Genomic DNA, 21,093 nt, shown 5'->3' with positions numbered 1-21,093 from the left:
TGCAAGGGTACGCCGTATAACAGCAATAGATATGAGAAGACCTTTGTATACTACTCATACCGAGCCTCATCCGTCCCGCTTTCTACTCTGTTGAGAAGCAGAGGTCAAAGACCGTTGAGCAAAGTCGTTATGTTTAGGGTAATCTGTTGTGATGAGTACACGAGACCGACAGAGCACTATAGCGCCTAGAGGAGGTTTCGCAACCTCCGGCTGCGCGCACGCGTGGGAGACGCGCCAGTAGAAAAGTGGGTCTTGTGACGTCATGTCGACGCGTCGACGGTGCGTGGAGTTTTGGCAAGTGCAACGCGCATCCTGAATTTCCACCACGCAGCGCCATAACAGCAACAACTCTGAGGGAGCAACGCATTTGGTTTAATGAATATGAAGTAAGCAACTCACTCCGATGGTTTAGGTCGTGTATCCATGAATAACGTGATCGATTTAAAGAGTGGCACGAGGAAATGGCACGCGCTTGCCAAACCCTACAGTTTCAAAATTGGAGAAATACATCAACGAAAGGAAGCGCAACTACGGAAACACTAGCGAGCCAAATTGGCTTCATCACAAATAACCCGCCCAAGATTGCGCTGCCGAAGCCGAGTTCGCTGCAGCAATCCCTCCGGCGACATCGCCCTTCGAGCTACCCAAGCCAATCTCGAAGCTGTCGTAACCACAGCTGGTGGGCGCGCCAGCTTCAGAGCCGTCTAAGCCAGGGACGATCTGCCAATACAACTACAATGCACGTTAGCATGCTGTCCATCGAGTATTTGTTCTTGTCGTGCTTACCCAAGGAACTCCAGCGTCGTTGAATACTTGGACCTGCGTATCGAAAGAGTCCTGGTAGTCGACCGAGACACCCCACTCTTCCATCATGATGTTCTTGCCTGCAGCCCTGGCTCCGCTCAAGACTTCCCTGTCGCCCGTGATGTAGTAGGCCCAGTCGGACGCCTTGCTCATGTATCCGTGCATGCTGATGATGTCGATGGCATCGCACTGCATAGCCTTCTCCAACGTGTTGAACTCGTGGTCACAGCAGTAGTGAGAGCCGCCGACACCACCTGTGGCAACCTTGATGTTGGATGATCCAAGAGCACTGCGCAATGCTCCAGCACGGCCACACAACCAGTCGTCCGGGTCATTGGCGTTCAACAGGTCGATTTGTCCGATCAGCGGCTCGTTCTGGAGGTCGAAAGCCATAATGACCTCTTCCATATCTTTCCAGGCTTTGCCAAAGTTTGGTGACTGGTAGTTTAGCATCTCGTTGAGTCGGTTGTCGTAGTCTGCTTTGGCGTTGGATGAAGAATAGAAGGTAGGTGCGTCGCCATACTTCTGGCAGTATGCATCGCACCCCGCGCTACCCCCCAGTGTATTGGCGTTATGGGGAGATATGATTGCCTTCATTCCGTTGTCGTGCAGGAGTTTGAGAGTGTCGTCAAGCTTAGCTAGAACGGTGGCATCGTACACACCGACCGTCTCTTCGAAAGCTGGCACGGAATTTTCGATAGTGCTGCCCTTCAAGCACCCTGTAGCAACGTTCGTCGCTGCACAAGGATTGTCAGTACTGCAAATCTTCCCTAAAGTCCACTGCTAAGAGGATGCAGAATTATTTCAAAGGTGTTCATTATTGTTCAAATGCTACTCACCCCACAGCCTCAGGACCTTGGCGCCCCATCCAGCAAGAGTTTCAACATACTCCTTCTGCTCGGATGCAGAAAGGGCGTGGAGAAAGTACTCATTACTTCCTGCGAATGAAGTTGAAGTTTGCCTGCGAGTTGGTACCAAACCGTTGACTACCGTTGTCGATAGCCCCAGCAAGGAAGTGATAGCCACAAGGCTGCGCATCGTGAAAGTTGGCGGTGCGTAGATGTATACGAGTTATAAACAGATGGGGGTAGTAATTGGTGAATAATTTAGTCTTTGCATCCCGAAGACTATATATGCCATGGTGGCCATCCAGGTCAACCTTGCGAGGGGCCGGATACATTCGAATGCGCCTGTGTTGATGGTTTGGAGACATATGGGGCCAGCCTTGCCAGCCACATTTGCCGTGACATCACCTCAAATTACCAGCTAATTTTATCTCATCGAAACTTTACGGATGAGCTAACCTTGATTGTGATGGCTGTCCGTGACAGCTGCGGGAGTACCTCCACGGACGCTGTGCATGCAGCTGGGCCGCCCCAAAGGCCGCCCCTATTGGCCCGATAGAAACTCTAGAGATAAATGGCGACGCACCCGCCGGATTTAGTCAATGGCAGACACAGAAGAGAACGCCATGTTCTCACCTGCCGCTATCTGACCCCGATCATTTCTCGTTCAGCGTTGCTGCTGCACAATTCTTCAGCCTTGCCGGTGTGTTGAGGTGAAAGTCTATTTATGCGTACGTGGGCGTCCAATCAGAGTTCAGCCGTCTCGGGTTCAAGTACGTGCATACACATGCCCTTGCTATCACATCAAGACAGGCATTCCCAGCGAAGGAAGGCTGGGCTAATTTGCGACATGTGCGAAAACGCCCTGCGTACAAAATACGCCGGTCCGCTGCCAACCCAGCTTTCTCCACAACTCTTTCCTTAGCCTCCTTGGTGTGAGAAAGATAGCTCGTGTCGATACACCCCCAGTGAGATACACTAGCATACACCAATATGTTTGGAATCCGTGTCTTTCCCGCTTTTGCTCTTCTCCTAGCCTTGACCAGCATAGTAGGCGCTAGTGGTCCGACGAGTATCTTCATTGACCAGATTGAAGAATACGCACTTCTTGCAACATGCGCCGAGCTCGAATTGTCGACTATCGTGCGTAACATGAAGTGGGGATGCGGAGATGGTGGCAGCTACCAGTCGTTCACTTGCTGTAAGTTTCCGTCGTGGAACGTCGCCAACGTCCAAAACATGCGCTGACGTTGGCTCTGCCTTCCCATAGTCTGCTATGAGAGCTCTGCCAAATTCTCCAGCATGATTGGGGCTCATGTCATGACCCAGTGTCCAGACGACCCTTCGCAGAATACGACGGCGCTGGAGGTGTTTAGCAGTTATTGTGATATCGGCGGATCGAAGCTGGCTGAGATCGCAGGTGAATAGCTCGTTATCGTTGGCCCAGAAAGTGACAAGCTGACATGAAGACAGCCGCTACGACGTCGATGCCATCAATAACGTCATCGCTGTCATCTTCCTCTGCTTCTCCGGCATCGACGCTGCAATCAGCATTTTCAACACCTACCTCAACAACACCGATCTCCTCACCTGAACCAACTACATCACCTGAGTCGGCACCCGCTCCCAAAAACACCTCTCGAAGAACTGCGATAGTCATAGGTGTTACTGTTCCGGTAGTCGTTCTGGCCTCAGCCTTCGCGGCCTTCTTCCTATTCCGTCGCTACAAGGACAAGAAGCATAGTAAACCCGTCTATTACGAAGCGGACGGTTCTTCTTTGGATGCAACAAGGGGAGGCACATGCCATGAGGTTAGTGAGGAAAAGCAGATTCCCGCGGAATTGGCAAGCTCGGATCCTCACGAGTTGGACGCCGACAGCGGAGGTAAGGTTTGACGAAAAGCGGTTTCGGTTGCTGGAGCTCTTTGGGGTTCAGGCTAGGAAAGTCAGCATCGTCTGGAGTACAATCGCTTGAACATTTTCCTATGATGAGCGTCAGCGCAGCAGGTGTGTAGTATCTTGGCGAGGTTTTTCAAGAATCAAGAGGCTCTAGCTCTAACGTCAACTTGCCGCTCGGTCACTGCAGCATAGCAGCGAGGTTCAGTCAATCATGGATAGAAACCATTGGGCGGGCATAATAGTGAATAGGTTGTCCGAATCACGACCAGGATAGTAACTCAAGCTTTCTGACAAAGTGGAGCTCCTGCTCCACTTCATCTCTGGGCCAACTCCATCGGCATCATATTCTCGCAGTTCGTTCAGAGTGCCACGATGAGTCTGGCAATTCTCGTGATGTCAAGAGTCTCCCCTTCTTTGATGATCAACAGATGTACTGTCAAGCCACGTTCGTGCTTCATGATGGCGACCAGCTCCACTAGCATCGCATGTACGGGAAGATGACATTTGTCCAGAAGAATGGAAGATGAGTCCCTTTCACCCAGTCCTATAAGCAGCCTGCGCGGCTTTAGGAGTCCGTGCATGTGTCCAAATTCGATCGTTGTGAGATGCGGTTCCGCAGATTTCCTTCGGACCGGGCGGTAACATCTGAATGCCCTGCATTTGCGCATGTTGAGACATCCAGATTCCCATACACCACTGAAATGGCTAGGCGACAATACGATCGTCGGGCTTATTTGGTCCCATGTGATGCAGATTAGTGCATACTAATCGCGCTTGAAGCTTGCGACCCCGAACACGAGTCATTGACTCTGTATGTGTTCGCATGGTGAATACTAGCACTTGAATGCGACTTGAAGTCGAAAGCATTTCCAAATGCAGCTCCATGGATGACAGAACGGTGATACGGTCACTCTTAGAGTAGAGTCCCGACAACACTGACATTTGTTCTGTTCGAATTACCAGAATCGGCAAGCCGGCGTTTCCGTCGGCATCATGTTCGCCTTGACAGAACGGTGTTATGCGGGGTACCGGGGTAGCTGTATCTACCCCGCAAACTAGACATTCGGAGAGCAATCGTATCGATCGCCTGTGCGTGGCGTTGCCGCGGAGTCTTTCCGCATTCAGACACATCTAGTACCAGGCCTTCACACGCGACATCTCCGTTGATTCCCTTAGGGCGTCCGGTCGGATGGGATACTAGAGGAGATCGACATGGTCTCGAAACGTTACTGGAGTGTGGCAGCGTCCACAGGCGAAACGCAATTCGCCCTGGTTATCGGGCGTGAGACGGTGGCAGGATCGCGAATAGCGTGGCCGTCATGCAGGATCCGCCCAGGAGGGGTATGTCGTGCGTTGACGTATATATAGAGAGTGTATCGCCCATGATGTGTCTATCCAAAGGATCGACAGTAACTTTTCAGTCTCACAGCCTCCTCTTCATTCCAGAATCACTCCTCCCACAATGGTCCACTTTCGGACAGACATCGGTGCGACGAACGAAGCGGCGGATCCGAATAACGAGAACTATGCAAAAGAGCTCGAGACCGATGTTCTGATTGTAGGCGCCGGTTTCGGCGGCGTCTACCTGATGCACAAACTCCGCCAGCAGGGCTTCAAGTGCAAGATTATGGAGGCTGGTTCCAACATTGGTGGTATCTGGCACTGGAACTGCTATCCCGGAGCTCGGGTCGATTCCCAGGTCCCCATCTACGAATACAGTATGCCTGAGATCTGGAAGGTATGTAACAATCTTGTCGTATCGCCATACGAAGACTAACATTGGCGGATAGGACTGGAATTGGTCCTGCAGATACCCCGGTACGGAAGAGCTCCAACAGTATTTCGACCACGTCGAGCGAAAGCTGGATATCAAGAAAGATTGCGCGTTCAACACCAGAGTTGTCGAGGCTCAGTTCGACAAACCCTCCTCGAAATGGGTCGTGAAGACCGAAGATGGCCGGACAGCGCGCTGCAAGTATTTCCTTTTGGCTCTGGGCTTCGCGGCGAAGCGTCATTTCCCCGACTGGCCAGGAATGGACAAGTTCGAGGGCGAGATCCACCACAGCTCATTCTGGCCAGCATCTGGAGTAGACGTCAAGGGCAAACGTGTTGCCGTCATTGGCACAGGATCGACAGGTGTTCAGATCGCCCAGGAGACATCGAAGACGGCCGCCAGTATAACCCAATTTGTTCGCACGCCCAACCTTTGCCTTCCGATGCAACAGAAAGCTCTCACAAAGGAGGAGCAGGACAGACGGAAGCAGGGCGAATACCAGGAAATCTTCAAGAAAAGACTGACAACGTTCGCTGGCTTCCAGTACGACTACATCGAGAAGAACACCTTCGATGACTCACCCGAGGAGCGCGAGGCGTTCTACGAGAAGATGTGGGAGAACGGTGGTTTCGAGTTCTGGCTGGTAAGCGATAGATGTGAAGCCCCTACATCAGCAGACACTTACTGTGATCGCAGGCAAACTACAAGGATCTGTTATTCGACAACAAAGCCAACCGCGAAGCCTACAACTTCTGGGCAAAGAAGACGCGAGCCCGGATAACGGATCCTGAGAAGCGTGAGATTCTTGCGCCTCTAGAGCCACCGCATGCCTTTGGTACCAAGCGACCGAGTCTGGAGCAGAACTACTACGAGATGCTCGATAAGCCCGAGAACAAGGTCATCGACGTGAACAAGAACCCGATCAAGGAGGTTACTGAAAAGGGTATTGTGCTGGCTGACGGTACTCTACACGAGTTCGACGTCATCGCCCTTGCAACCGGCTTCGATTCAGTGACAGGTGGTATGAAGAACATGGGACTGAAGGATGTCGATGGTGTTGAGCTGTCAGAAAAGTGGAAGAACGGCACCTACTCGTACCTGGGTATGAGCCTGAGCGGTTTCCCGTAAGTTCTCAAGTGCATCCAACTACTGCAGATACTGACTGGACTGTAGCAACTGCTTCTTCCTCTACGGTGCTCAGGGACCGACGGCGTTTTCCAACGGACCCACGTGCGTTGAGGTTCAGGGAGACTGGATCGTCGATGCCATGGTCAAGCTTCGAGAGCAAGGCATCAACTACTGTGATGCCACACACGAAGCAGAGAAGGAGTGGCGGGAGAAGATCACCGAGCTCTCGGACAAGACACTGTTCCCGCAGACCAAGTCATGGTACATGGGTGACAACGTGCCGGGCAAACTTCGAGAGCAGTTGAACTTCGCAGGCGGGTTCCCACTGTACAGCGAAATGACGCGAAGTGCACTGGACAAGGGCTTCGAGGGCTTTATTACTGCGTAGATATCCACTGACGAAGGAAGGGGCTGTTTTGCCTGCTGTAATTAATTGTATATCAATCATCTGCTTTCCATAACTGTCCCGTTTTCGTCGTGTGCGTCAGGTACTGCAGTGAAAGGCAAGAAGTAGCCTCAACTAGTGCGACATGTCTTGCACTGCTCGGAACTGCACGTGCAGGAAAGGAGCCAAACTTGGGTTATGGTCCGCATGGCTCGGGCGTGGGGGATATGCGATGTGACGGGCGTGGTGGGAGGAGAGGGGCAGCATGGCCTGGGTGGCCGCGGAAGAGACCGCAGGCAGCAAATGGCCTGATCGGCGTCACATGGAATTTACGCCGACCGACGTCACGACGGGCGCCAGGTCAAGCAGCGCATTGCTACCTGCCTTATGGAAGCCGCACGCGCATCTGCCCACCACCCGGTACCATGAGGACGGCGTTCCTTTTTGGTCGCCAATGCTGTCGCCTAGGCCTGCCCAAACTAGCAACCCGCGCCTTCACACGTCCATCCACCGCCGCCTCCCGCTTCCGCCGTCAATTTGCGACTCCAAACTTCAAAGGTCGAACGATACTATGGTCCGGTGCAGCTGCCGGAGCTGCGGGCGGCGCGATACTCAGTCCACTTGCCTTCGTCGACGTCGCCAATGACAAATCCGGCCATGGAGAGAAGACGCATGAGGAGGCCATGCTGGAGGCGTCGCGGAAGGAGCTCGACGAGCAGGTGCCCCATGCGCTGAGGCACTCTACAAAGTATAGGCGAGGCATATATTTCTTCATTGAGGACTACATAATCGAGCCCATAGCCACCGGGTTCCGCTTCCTCCACCTCGTCATCATCTTCGTGCCGGTCATCGTGACAATACCTGCGATATGGCTGGGTTCACGACAGCCGGATAGAGACAACGAGCGGAGTGGCACACTATGGTGGTATGGCTTTCTGGTCGGGTCTATGGAGAGGGCCGGTGCAGCCTTCATCAAGGTATGTGCCGTCACGTTAGACTCAGAGGAGATCAAGTAGACTGACTCTATGATAGCTCGGACAATGGGCTGCCTCCCGAACAGATGTCTTTCCAACCGAGATGTGTTCAATCATGTCGACCCTCCACTCCAACGCCCCGGCGCACACATTACAAGTCACGAAGCGAACGATCGAGGCGGCTTTCGACGGACAGAGCTTTGACGACATCTTCGAGGAGTTCGACGAGAAGCCATTGGGTGTTGGCGCCATAGCACAGGTGTACAAGGCGAAACTGAAGCCGCATCTTGCAACTCTAGAGGACAACAGCATCGACCGAGAGGAACTCAATTTGGCGCGGCGGATCAAGAAGAATGTCGATGTGACGCTCAAGAGCTCACCCTCGAGGGTACCATCTAGCCATGTTGCCATCAAGGTTCTGCACCCCAACATTGAGAAGATCGTCCGGAGAGACTTGCGCATCATGGGCTTCTTCGCGGCTGTCATCAACGCTATACCCACGATGGAGTGGCTGTCATTTCCCGACGAAGTGGAACAATTTGGCGAGATGATGAGGCTGCAACTGGATCTGCGCATCGAAGCCGCAAATCTCACGCTCTTCCGACGTAACTTCAAGGACCGGACGACAGCCTGGTTCCCGTACCCTTACACTGACTACACCACGCGCAATGTCCTTATCGAGGAGTTCGCCCAAGGCATCCCCATGGAAGACTTTCTACAAAATGGAGGCGGAGTGTTCCAAAAGGACATTGCAGACGAAGGATTAGATGCGTTCCTCACCATGCTCCTCATCGACAATTTCATCCATGCCGACCTACACCCGGGAAATATCATGGTCCGTTTCTACAAGCCTGAGCAGTTGGACGTCTCAATATTCGCCAAGAAGGAGGACCGGACGACCGGCCCCAAAGAGTCGCTTGATGTTACTGAAGAGGTACTCGAGCGTCTGCGACCACACAAGAAGAACCCGAAGCAGTGGAAAGCGAAGTTGCAGGAGATTGACAACGAGGGGTATCGACCACAGCTCATTTTCATCGACACAGGTCTTGTAACGGAGCTCAATGCGAAGAACCGCGCCAACTTCCTTGATCTCTTCAAGGCTGTCGCCGAGTTTGATGGTTACAAAGCAGGTCATCTCATGGTTGAGAGGTGCAGACAACCAGACGCAGTACTTGACGGGGAAGTTTTTGCTTTGCGCATGCAACATCTGGTGCTCGGAGTCAAGAGCCGTACTTTTGCTCTCGGCAACATCAAGATTGGAGACATTCTCAACGAGGTTCTTTCCATGGTACGAACACATCATGTTCGCCTCGAAGGCGACTTTGTCAATGTCGTTCTTAGCATCCTCCTCTTGGAAGGTATCGGAAGGAGCTTGAACCCTAACTTGGATCTCTTCGCCGGGTAAGTGATATTACAACATGCATCTAGCCATCTGCTAACGTAACCAGTGCTCTACCAATACTGCGACAACTTGGTGCACAAAGTGGCTCGTCGATGATTCGTGGAGGCGACTTTTCGATGCTCAAGGTTTGGGTTGGTCTTGAGGCGCGCAGCTTCTTGCAGGCCTCCATTGATACAGTATGCAACATGACACATGTGTTGCGCTGCATCACTAACAATATCTTAGGTCGAGCGATACGTCAAATCCGATCAACTATCACCCAATGTATAATAGGAAGACGGGCGGTTGTCTATTACGTGGGATTCGTTGTTAATACTTCCACGCGTGTGTTAGCGGTTGTGACTGGCTGGTATGGAGGACGCAGGCTGTGCTTGGAACTGTGAAGTAACGGTACAGTGCATCTTCGTTTGAAGGTATTGATCTATAATGTGCAGACACGGCGGATGCTCTGAATCTGTAGGCAGCTTTCTTTTTTGTTTGGCTTGCCGTGAAGGGTACGCGTAAGGGCGACAAGGGTCTCGCGTGATGACGTCACCCTCATGTTAAGCTTCACAGCTACAACGCAATACAACATCCCTCCTCTCAATCACACTACACTTTTCCCTCGTATTAGTTGAACTTCTGACATATCCGCTTCTCAAATTGCTCATTCGAACCCCGCAACCCCCATTCACCCGAATATAGCTCTCTCCTGAGCAACGATGGAAGCCGGAGCAGCCGGTGTGCTCTACGCAGCCGAGAACCTCCTGGAGGCCGGTGTAGCTCTCGTCAAGGGCATAACTCATCCGACATTGCCGATCAAGGCAAACCTCACGCGCATATCCTCCGTCCCGCTCCCTCGCTCGCATCACACGGTTTCGGTAGTCAAAGGCCGCGCATACATCTTTGGTGGAGAGACGGAAGCTGGCAACCTCGCAGACAATGACATGCACGTTGTCATCTTGCCGTCGAGCGGTGTTCTCGACGCCGACTACACCAAATACTCAGCCCGCGCGGCAAATGGCCTGGACGATGTACCGAACTCGAGAAGGGGACACACGGCTGCGGTCATTGGGGATAGCATCTACATGTTTGGTGGCGAAGGAGATGGTGTAACAGATGAGAAGGGGCGGGTCTGGGTTTACGATACGATATCAAACACCTGGACCTATCTTGATCCAGCTGAGGGCACGCTGTTTCCCGGCCAGCGAACTGGCCACGCTTCGGCGAGCTCAGACCTCCCAGGCCCCAAGACGACGACGTACGTTGAGAAGGCACCGCAAGCCCCCGCCGATCCTGCGAAACACGTTCCCGAGCCGCCAGAAGCAAACTCATACGGAACCATCTTCGTGGTTGGAGGGCGCGAATGTTCGAGCAGCAATCTTGCCAACGATGCACTTGCGTTCGACGTCAAGACACGAACGTGGACCAACATACCTTCCCCGTCAGGCCAGCCACGGGAAGGTGCAAGCCTCGCGCTCGTTGGCAGTCGCCTCTATCGGTTTGGTGGAAAGGGCATCGAGACATTTGCGTCAGGTGCGACCGAGTACGTGGACGCATCACATGTGTGGACACACGCAGAGCGCGGGACTACACCTGTCACTAGTGGGTGGGGCTGGGAAGAAGTGAAGCACACCGAAGGTAGCACCGCTACAGCACCGCAGGCGCGCGCAAATGCAGGACTCGTGGGCGTCACCACAGGTCAAGGGCGACACTACTTGCTAGCTGTCGGTGGAGAGACTGAGAACGGAGATTACCTCGACGACATATGGGCACTGCAGCTCGCACCCGAGCGCGCCACGGCCGCAGCGACCAAAGATAACATACGCGCGGGTATGAAGAGAGATACGCATGAGTCACAATGGGCTGAGGCGATATATCGATACGTAGACACAAAAGGCGAAGAGGAAAAAGAGATCCCAGGAAAGCCAAAGCGAGGCCTCGGAGCGAGGGGGCATTTCGGTATCGCCAAGGGTACCGAAGTCGACGGAGCGACGTGTGTAGTCTGGGGTGGAGTCGATGCGAATGGCAGTGTACTAAACGACGGTTGGATGATTACTGTTGACAGGTAGTCCGTCACGTTGTACTCTCATGGATATAAATGAAGAACTTGGCCGACACGCGTCTGCGACCAACAATGCCTGGCTGTCTAGCACGTGGCAAACCTATGGATCATCGCCACTTCTTGCTCTCCACCATTCCATACTGTTCTTGTCTTTCTGACTTTCCAGCTTCCTCTCTTGTGTGTGCGCATGACTTTGGGCGAGGTTTTCGCACTATCTCAAGCGCCTTGCCGTTGATAGTGCCGTGGAACAGACGCTTGGAGCAAGTATCGGCGCTGCCATGCGCGACCAGGGCAACCGAAACCCCAACAACCTGTCGAAGCCACGCTGCACCACATGTCACCTCGCCTTGGTGGTTTTCGCGCATCGCATTGGATGCTGTCAAGCGGAGTTGGTGCCTTGTAACCGTCTTCTCGTGGCCATCGCGATCTTGTTGGCGGGTGGGTACAAAGGTGAAACAACAAAGCTGGCCCAATCAGGAAAGTGGCAGCAACAACACCACCAATTCGCCGCTCTTCCCATTTGATGAAGCAAATACCCGCTTACAGCGATATAGACAGCCCTACGAGGATACAGTGCCTGTTTTGACATCCACTAGCTACCATCGAGTGGCTGACAGCGGCACGAGGCCTGTAATGACGGGAGGGCCGACCCAGTAGAGTACCGTTAGTAGACAGGACAGGGCCTGGGGCTTCTAGGCGCTATGCTTCCGTTTTATAGGTCATGGGGAGGATGGGGGTTAAGTATATTGCTTGCCCGGGATGTTGTGCGAGCGACTGGACCCAAAGACGACTTTACGGGTTACGCTGCGGTTGAAGAGCGCGTGCAACAGCAACGGCTGCAGTCAGCTCGTTACAATTTTTCAAGGAGCAAAGAAGATTCAGAAGAGTTGTCAATCATGGGTTGGGGTAAGTCACTACCAAGTCGACTGTGCAGAGGGACGAAAAGCGCTAAACATGTTATGCTTGATAGGTGGAGACTTGACACTGGTCAATGGTTCGCCGTTCAATTGGACCTTGAATGGCCAACATTCATATCAAATGGATACATGGAAATGGCCAACTATCAACTCTGGTGTGTATATCCTTGATTAAAAGGAATACCTCCGCTGACCACGTGAAGGCCAGGCATCAAGAGTATACGTCGAGTTTGGGACGAGAGGAAACACCCGTGACGATGCAGGCGAGGCATATTACAACATCGACGGAACATCGGATAGGTTCACGGTACTCGGACGGAAGCCTTCGGACTATGCACTCACCATATCTCTGGATGATATGTCGACAAAGCAAAGTTCGAAAGGATCAAAACTCGACTTAGGGTTCCGGCATAACGCGGCTGTAAACTGGATCATGTCCACTGATGAAGCAGGAAACTGGTGGTCAAACAGCGGCAGCTACGCAGATTGGATGCAACAAAACATGGGCTCGCTGGCCAACAGAACGCTAAAACACATCTGCATGCCAGGCTCCCACGACGCTGGTATGGGCACATTCAAACCTGGCACTATCGGCGCACATTTTGCCAATACTCAGACCCAATATCTGGACTTTTACCAACAACTCGAAGCTGGATCACGGTACTTTGACCTCCGCCCTGTGCTCTCGAGAGGCGAGTGGGTGGCTGGTCACTACGGCCAAGTCGGCGACATCTGGCTCGGTGGGAACGGGCAGTCCCTTACAGACATCATACAACAGATCAACGACTTCACTGCAAAATACCAGGAACTCATCATCATAAATCTCAGCCACACTCTCGACACAGACAACCAGTACAAAGACCTCACGCAAACGCAATGGAACGATCTCTTCACAACACTAAAGCGCATCAACAACCGCTACACCGTCAGCAACCCCGGCGCCACCGATCTCTCCACGCGCCGTCTGGGTGACTTCATTACAGACCGCGCATCCGTTGTCATCATCGCGCAGATACCGGATGATGTGACACTAGGCGACTTTGCAAACCAAGGATTCTACTCGGGCCGCAACTTTCCTTTCTACGACGAATACAGCAACAGCAACAATCTCGCCGCTATGAAGAGCGATCAGCTGGCGAAGCTGAAGCAGAACCGGAATATCGTCGCGGAGCAAAGTCAGAGGAAAGACTTGTTCCATATTTTCTCATGGACGTTGACACAACAGCCGGAGGATGTGTTGATCTTTGATAAAGCCATCATGTTTGTTTCCCTCTTTCCTATCCCGACTTAACACAAATGGTTTCCCAGACACTAATATGCCCTCAGGAATATGGCGGCCTCCGCTTTCGACGACCTGATAAGCGAGACGTGGAATGCTTTCACGCCGCAAAGCTTCCCAAACGTGCTGTTCGTAGATAGTCTGGGGGTAAGGGATAAGAGTGTTGTTTTCCCGTTCGATAAGCCAAAGCAAGGACTGCCAACGAACTCCGATATTGCTGCGTTTGCTGTGGCGGTGAACAATGGGATTGCGGGGAGGAATGGGGTTGTGACTGGGAGATGATGGGGAATAAATGGATATGTTAAGAGAGCTTTGTATGTCATGATCTAGGGGATACGACGAATCGATATTTCACGTGTGTGATGAATCATGAATGATCTCATTTTCGACTCTGCTGGTTCTCCTGGTGAAACTCGGCTGTTGGCCATCTACCTAGCCGGCATGAGGTATCGTTGTGCGAGGGACGACTTGTATGGGTACCTAGTATGCCATAGACCATCCGATAGATTGTTGGCCAATGCTTCTGCGTAGAGTTGGCTCGTTCGCCTGATCAAACCGAACTATTGGTATTGTGGGGTGTGGAAAGGTTCGGAAAAGTAGAGGTTCTGATAACCAGATCTTTCTCCCGTCTCAGTGGCTTCATGGCCTAGAATTCGAGGTGTAGAGAAGCTATCGAACTCGCTTGTATCAGTCCATGATGCATTTTGCGCATGAGGATATGTATGACTGGAACAAAGACGTGTAGTTTGTGAGCATCCATTTGGCGTACTCTTCGTCAGGCCTTCCTGACACGATTGGCCTGGTGTGCGCCCTAAAGCGAGATGGTCGCCATGGAATTTTGTTTGGAGGCGCAAAAGTCGGTCAAACAGCCATAGTGGATACAGGTAAACGATTTCCGCTCTCTTCTTCCTCATCGCATCTCGATCTCGGCTGGACGTTACAATGATCTACATTTGGAATACTGATCATCGCTTTTTCGTGCAGGTACCCGTCGTCGAGGATCTGCGACTGATCAGCAGCGGGGTGCCAACCCTCTGTGCGACGTCCAAGTATGCCGTTCGCGCAGGTAACCGATGCTTGCTTATGGGCATAGAGCAATGTTTGGTTCTACCTATCGCCTAGTAGTTTCCACATCGTACGACAGAAGGAGGCGCTGGCGGAAGAAAGCATCTATGTTAGTGGAGAGAAAAGGAAGGTGTCTCCTAGCACGCCAGATGCTCAGCAGGACTCTGACCCCTGAGGCGTCATGTAGGTTGGCTTTCCAAAGCTGCAGCCGTCATGCTCATCCTGCAATACGAGTACTTGCGGAACTACGGCATGCGCCAAGTGCCATGGGATGGAGCGGGTGCTTGTTCTTGCTTAGCAAGAGAAGCGATACGGGTGGTGGACGCCTTGCTTCTCCACATAGTTTGCTTGGCTCAATCGCCCCTTGAGGATGCTTGATCGGGCGTAAGAGGAGAAAAAGTATACAAAACGGCAGTCGATATTGACTGTTCGGATAGTTAACCGTGCTATCCGATTGTTGCCATTTTGGCAGGGTAGATTACTAGCTCCGAGGTGGAGTACAGTGATTGTCTGAGTCGAACAAGGGTCGAAAGTGATTCTTGAGATCCCAGCTCGCGCGGCGTCGGGAAGTGGAAGTTTTCGATTCGCGACCGGTAGTCTACCTGTCATGCTGTCGCAGTACTGGCCACAAACGATCATCGCAGCCGTTGAATGCAGTAGGCCTAAGATTTGCTAAGGATCGGTCGTGCTGTTGCTTACTCCTCCGCACGAGAAGGGTTTGTCTATCGCAATCTCGTTTCGTCGAGTCAAGCGATCGGGACGAGGCTGAAGAACCTAGTCATCTCAGCAAAAGCTTGTCTCATAACAGAAAAGCAATATATTAAAATAGACTCGGTCTTTATTCCTTGCGATATTCCCGAGGCATATACAGCTCCATTTCTGCATGCCATGGTGGAGTGGAGGTTTTGGAGTTGCTGCCTGAATCAGACGTGCGAGTGGTTAGCTGCATGAAAACGAAGAGGGATACGAGGTCTTCCCGTGCCCCTTGAATCCAATTGCATCGTCGCAAGAGTTTCTGTATCCTGCGCGGCTTGCAACAGTGGTTGCGTGCTGCACGCCACCATCATGTGGCATGAAATCTCTGCGCCGGTAAGCGGTAGTGGTTCGTGATGAGTATCGATAAATCGAGACGTGTGTTGGCGGAAGCAAGCATGCTGTATAGTGCTGAGGGTGGGAGCGATTAGATGGGCCTCGCTTGACGGCGCACGTGATTGGCTCATCTTGGGCAATCGGGAGCCCACTTGACTCCAATTTTCCTCGGAAGTGCGGGTGCCTGGGCCAGAAGGGCCAGAAGAGACATCCTCCACTGCAGCGGAATTGCGCATCATGCTACCTTTCGCGGACGAATCTTCATGCAATTGCATGGCTGTGCGACAGAGACCCGGACTCAAACGACTATTTACACGATGGCTTGTTGGTGATGCGGGGTGGATCTCTTAATCCGAACAAGCTCTCTCCAAGAGATGTAACCGTCGGTTGGGCGTGCTCGGCAACTGTTGCCAATGCGCCAGTGCAGGTCGATGCTTTCGTGGCTCAACGCCATGGCTGAAGGGCCGTCTACTGAGTGCGGCACCGTCAGACCGTCTGACGCTGATTATGGAAGACGTCACATCGCCTCGCCCGCGGGGTCCTTCAATAGCTAGGTGATAATTTTCTAGCGTCTCACAGCAACATCATCGCAACATGTTGAACAGCGACCGCGCGAAAACGATATGCGCCAAGCGACTGCGTAGTGACAGACGAGAGTGGAGAACGGCTGCTTGAATCACTCGATGTTTCGAGCAATTACCGGTCGACAGCCGTCACGTCAGAGGCGTTCAGGAATAACATTTCGGATGGCACTGATAGCAAAACACGTTTCAAACGGCTCGGATCAACAATCACGTTCTATTTTCGCTCCACGACGTGACAGCAATGCGGTTCCTGCATGGCAAAGGAGCGCGTGCCACCAACAACCCATGAGGAAAGCTCCCAATCGCGCATCATGTCCGCCCGAAGCGAAGCCGGCGCCGCGGGTCGAGAGCTTGAATCTGCCAGTGCCAGGGGCTCGCGGCACACCAAGCTTTCTTTTCTACGCTGACCGGCATCTGCAGGCAAGAGTCGAGAGCGCTAGTCGTAACGCGAGTCAACCTTAGCACCAGGCCTTTACGGGGATTGCTGGCTAACCGTCGATCATTCTTACCCTTCATAAGATGATTCTACCCGCATGCCGTGATGACTTTTCTTGGTACCTTCTGTTCGAAGTCCTAATCTTACCTTCTTGTGATCCGTCTTTCGTTCCGGTCCAAGGTCCTTCAGTGTGTCGTCGTTATTGACCACCACTATCCACTCGCTCATCTCTTAATCCGACTATCAGAACAACTTTAATTCCGTAATTCGAACCGACCACATTCTTACAACATGCACTACTCCGCGGCTCTCGCTGCCGTTGCAGCTATCACTCCTCTCGTCAACGCCCATGGCGCCGGTCTGCCCAACATCATTGGCTTGAACCCGAGGGACCTCCGGGCCCGCGACCTACTTTCTCGCACTGGAGCTCGATTCACCGGAGTTAACGAGCTTCTGCAACCCAAGACTCAGGTCAAGAACAAGGTCGTGGCCCGTCAGGACGACCGCCAGTGTGGTGCGGGTGTCGGCAACTGTCCCGCCGGTCAGTGCTGCTCAGGTGCTGGCTACTGTGGCACAGAAGACGACTACTGCTACTCTCCTGGATGCGATTACGAGCACGGCTCTGGCTGCCCTGAGAACGCCACCCCAGGAGGTACCAACACCTCTTCCATCGCCCGTACTAAGGTCGGCAATGTCGAGTACGGTGGCGCTGGTATCTACGGCTGCACCACGCCCGGCACGGTAGCCATCACCTACGACGACGGCCCACAAAAGGTCTTCACCAGCCATATTCTCGATGTCATGGCTTCCTACAACGCCAAGGCTACTTTCTTCATCACTGGAAACAACATCAACAAGGGACAGATTGACATCACTCCCGAGTTCAGCAGTGTTCTTAAGCGCATGGACTCTGAGGGCCACCAGCTTGCTTCTCACACCTGGACCCACTTGGACCTGAGCGCCGTCTCCCAGCAGGACCGTTACAACCAGATGATCAAGAACGAGATGGCTCTTCGCAACATCGTCGGCAAGATCCCCACCTACATGCGTCCCCCGTACTCCAGCTGCACTGCTGAGTCAGGATGCGAGAAGGACATGGCTGACCTCGGTTACCACGTCACATACTTCAACCTTGATACCGTATGCACTTCCTTGATCTCTTGAAAGGGTTCAATTGCTGACACTAGGAACAGGATGATTACGAACACGACAGCACCACCCTCATCCAATACTCCAAGGATGTTTTCCTGGGCAACGTCACCAGCGGTCCCGCCGCCAGCAACCAGTGGCTCGAGATTGGTCACGATATCCATGAGCAGACTGCCATGAACCTGACCGAGTACATGCTCTCCACCCTCACTCAGCTCGGATACAAGGCCGTTACTGTTGGTGACTGCCTTGGTGACCCCAAGGAGAACTGGTACCGCACTGCTGGTGGTGCCGGCTCTGGCAACGCGCCCAACCCCGCCACTTCTGCCGGTGCTCCCGCTGCCACTGGAACCAAGCAGGTTACCCCTGATGCTACTTGCGGTGGTACCAAGGGATACACCTGCTTGGGATCTACCTTCGGTAACTGCTGCAGCGCTGCCGGTTACTGCGGTACCACTTCGGCCTACTGCGGAACTGGCTGCCAATCTGGCTTCGGTAACTGCGGCAGCAATGGTGTTGCCCCTACCACCACCACCACTAAGGCTGCCACGCCTACCAAGGCTACTACCTCCAAGGCCCCCGTCGCTTCTGCCGCTGGCAAGGTCTCCACTGACGGCTCATGCGGCGGTACTTCTGGTTTCACCTGCGCTGGCTCATCCTTCGGTAACTGCTGCTCCCAGTACGGCTGGTGCGGAAGCACTACTGACCACTGCTCCACTGGCTGCAACTCCGCCTTCGGTACCTGCACTGGCACTGGAGCATCCGCCACTAAGCAGGCCGCTACCACAACCACCAAGGCCGCCGCTGCGCCCACCAAGAAGGCATCTACTGACGGATCCTGCGCTGGAACCTCTGGCTTCACATGCTCTGGCTCTTCTTTCGGAAACTGCTGCTCCCAGTACGGTTGGTGTGGAAGCACCACCGGTCACTGCGGTGCTGGCTGCCAGGGTACTTTCGGTACCTGCAACTAAGTTAACCAACTGGTGACTTTCCCTTTCTGTTCCGTTAGAAGTAATGCGCCCACATGAGGGCACGATCTGTACATTTGTATCAACATAGGGCGGCGTCAAGCCTATCAATGACATGACGAGGTCAAAAAAGGAGCGATTCCACGTCCATAACCGTGTTCTCATACAATGCAGCTTTTGTACTTTATGAGATCAAAACCACTGCACGAACCTGTATATCAGGTGTTGCGAGTAGGCTGGGGACGAGGGGTAGATGTAGAGATTCGCATTATCGAAGCATGAAAAAGCACAAAAATGATCAATACACATTAAACATTCAGCATCTTTCATGGAGTCCCTCATTCGGCCATTCAAGACGAGCTTATCGCAAGATGTGTAATAATGTCGGCTTACTGCCACATCACTGGTTTCTGCACCGAAGGCACTGAGAATATTTGAGCTGGCCAGCGATTTCATTGAGGAGCGAGTGTGTTTAAACTACCACCAAGGAGATACATGCAAGTCGCTCGTGAGAGCCGTCATCCCAGTCTACACCAGACACTGCAGGTCTAATGTTGATGGACCATGTCCCTCCGAACACTCCATTTTCGTCCATTCCCCAACCCGAAATGGGCATCAGAATGTCAGCTATCATCGTTTACTCGGGGCAAAGGCCGTTCTCAGTCAAGAAGTCACCGAGAGCATCGACGCACCCAGCGCAGCCGCAGAGCTGAGTCAAGTCAGTGGGAGTGGGAAATGGAAAGACAATGGGAGGAAATACCGAAGGAGCACCACCGGAAACACAGGCGACGACTGCGGCAACGCCAGCGGGTCCGGTTGCAACACCTGCTGCAATGCAGAAAGCGGCACCGATAACAGCAGCGCAGTCGAAGATGCTGCAGTCGGCTTGCTGGGCAGCGAACTGAATGGCACTGGTCATCTGTTGGCTCTCGCGCTTGGCGATCTCGTTGGGAGCGGCGGCAGCGAGGCCAGCAAGGGCGGCGATAGTGATGGTGGAGAAACGCATGTTGATGGTTTGAGGAGGTGTTGAGCGAAAGGCTGGTAATGTAGTGAAGGTAATGATGTTGTGATGTTGAAGCTTGGTGAGTTCTTTCAGGTCGACTTCTGGCCATCCTTTATACTTTCTTGTCCTCACATGGTCCTCTTTCTCTCTCTATCACCGCTGACATCTACCGGTCAACTCTCCCAGTCCTCTCGAACGCACACAAAGTTATCACTGTCCCGAACTGGGTTACTGTCTCGGGGTTGAGAGCCTTCCTGAGGCTATTACCACATAACTGGCCGTCATTCTGCCCACTCAGCGTTCTGCGACTACTCACCGCAGAGCTTGACTGACATTCATGAGGTGCACACGGTGTTTGTCGACTGGCAATGACGGTAGTGGTAAGCTGATCGCATAAGGCTTGGAGGTGTTCGGGCGTCGAGACACAAAGACAGTGTTCTGGGCGATGACTATGTGCATGCAGTAACCGGCATATGGTATCCGCAGAATAGAACTACTATGATGATTCGTCGTCGTGATGATTTCAAGGACCTTGGCGGGATCAATGTAGTGAAGATCGTCCTAGGTTACACGACAGTTAATATGGCTATATTACTAGGGCTGGCCCGGTCAGACACTTACTAACTTCTTCTCCAGCACATCGTATGTCTTACATCGGCCTGCGGGGGAGGCGCTACTTACCCCGAAACGGTTGTGGCTGGGGAATTTGCTACCGAAAGCGGCCGCAGTAAGGTTGACCGCACATGCTGGCTGACCACTGATTGAAGCCATTTGCCAGCACCAGGCGGTCAAAAGAAGATGGGCTGCTTAGTTATCTTGGCTCTCATGCAGCCAGCACTTTCATGCAGCCAGCACCTACCTAGGTAGGTACCCGCAGCGCCTTCAGCCTCTGCCGTGACTCTAATTCGAATGCCGATCCCATCAAGACAGACTACATCGTCGCGTTATTTCTGCAGAGTGCTCGTATAGAATGCGACTTCGCTGTTGGTAGCTTTCTATTAGTAGAGTGGAAGGTAAATCCTTTCTTCGATCGACATTCACGTTGCATGTCTTGAACCAAGGTGCCAGGCTACATTATCTTATTCTCGGCCTAGATCTTGGTGAGCACGTAAGGGAAGAGGCGTGTAGATCTATCTGAACCATTAGTGGAGAATGGCAAGTCCCGATGTCACCTCAGCATGTGGAAGAGCGGGCAGTCTCTACCTAGTCTTTGAGGAGTCAGAACTACTGTACCACCTCATACAAGGGAAAAACGGAACACCCTAGAGGCTACATTAAGAAGAAAACCTACAAAGTAGGTGGCCTAACGTCGATGTAGGCTCCAGACCTGTTCAGGTTTTCCCTAGGTT

At 52.8% G+C, this 21,093-nt stretch overlaps 7 protein-coding genes across 7 annotated transcripts; 5 read left to right on the top strand and 2 right to left on the bottom strand.

The window, feature by feature from the left end:
• Nucleotides 1-561: 561 nt before the first annotated feature.
• On the bottom strand, nucleotides 562-1,401 carry J4E86_009593 (uncharacterized protein; the record flags this gene model as incomplete). Its single annotated transcript, XM_051450097.1, has 2 exons — nucleotides 562-732; nucleotides 787-1,401. The coding sequence occupies 2 exons, from the start codon at nucleotides 1,399-1,401 to the stop codon at nucleotides 562-564; spliced, it is 786 nt and encodes a 261-aa protein (XP_051298942.1).
• Nucleotides 1,402-5,009: 3,608 nt separating this feature from the next.
• J4E86_009592 (uncharacterized protein) lies at nucleotides 5,010-6,837 on the top strand (the record flags this gene model as incomplete). The annotated part of the gene is made up of 4 exons (XM_051450096.1): nucleotides 5,010-5,285; nucleotides 5,338-5,964; nucleotides 6,018-6,445; nucleotides 6,495-6,837. 4 exons carry the CDS (start codon nucleotides 5,010-5,012, stop codon nucleotides 6,835-6,837), a joined length of 1,674 nt encoding a protein of 557 aa, XP_051298941.1.
• A 422-nt stretch (nucleotides 6,838-7,259) lies between these two features.
• J4E86_009591 (uncharacterized protein) lies at nucleotides 7,260-9,480 on the top strand (the record flags this gene model as incomplete). Its single annotated transcript, XM_051450095.1, has 4 exons — nucleotides 7,260-7,811; nucleotides 7,867-9,209; nucleotides 9,257-9,386; nucleotides 9,436-9,480. The coding sequence occupies 4 exons, from the start codon at nucleotides 7,260-7,262 to the stop codon at nucleotides 9,478-9,480; spliced, it is 2,070 nt and encodes a 689-aa protein (XP_051298940.1).
• Nucleotides 9,481-9,911: 431 nt separating this feature from the next.
• On the top strand, nucleotides 9,912-11,261 carry J4E86_009590 (uncharacterized protein; the record flags this gene model as incomplete). Its single annotated transcript, XM_051450094.1, has 1 exon — nucleotides 9,912-11,261. The coding sequence occupies one exon, from the start codon at nucleotides 9,912-9,914 to the stop codon at nucleotides 11,259-11,261; it is 1,350 nt and encodes a 449-aa protein (XP_051298939.1).
• A 1,451-nt stretch (nucleotides 11,262-12,712) lies between these two features.
• J4E86_009589 (uncharacterized protein) lies at nucleotides 12,713-13,462 on the top strand (the record flags this gene model as incomplete). Its single annotated transcript, XM_051450093.1, has 1 exon — nucleotides 12,713-13,462. One exon carries the CDS (start codon nucleotides 12,713-12,715, stop codon nucleotides 13,460-13,462), a length of 750 nt encoding a protein of 249 aa, XP_051298938.1.
• A 3,453-nt stretch (nucleotides 13,463-16,915) lies between these two features.
• J4E86_009588 (uncharacterized protein) lies at nucleotides 16,916-18,744 on the top strand (the record flags this gene model as incomplete). Its single annotated transcript, XM_051450092.1, has 2 exons — nucleotides 16,916-17,764; nucleotides 17,818-18,744. 2 exons carry the CDS (start codon nucleotides 16,916-16,918, stop codon nucleotides 18,742-18,744), a joined length of 1,776 nt encoding a protein of 591 aa, XP_051298937.1.
• Nucleotides 18,745-19,378: 634 nt separating this feature from the next.
• Nucleotides 19,379-19,747, bottom strand: J4E86_009587 (uncharacterized protein; the record flags this gene model as incomplete). The annotated part of the gene is made up of 2 exons (XM_051450091.1): nucleotides 19,379-19,450; nucleotides 19,502-19,747. 2 exons carry the CDS (start codon nucleotides 19,745-19,747, stop codon nucleotides 19,379-19,381), a joined length of 318 nt encoding a protein of 105 aa, XP_051298936.1.
• Nucleotides 19,748-21,093: the final 1,346 nt, after the last annotated feature.

This window comes from Alternaria arbusti (genome assembly GCF_024043155.1).
Source record: "Alternaria arbusti strain BMP 1465 chromosome Unknown scaffold_17, whole genome shotgun sequence".
NCBI lineage: Eukaryota > Fungi > Ascomycota > Dothideomycetes > Pleosporales > Pleosporaceae > Alternaria > Alternaria arbusti.
The sequence above is the reverse complement of the archived record's forward strand: the minus strand, read 5'-3'. Positions and strand labels throughout refer to the sequence as shown.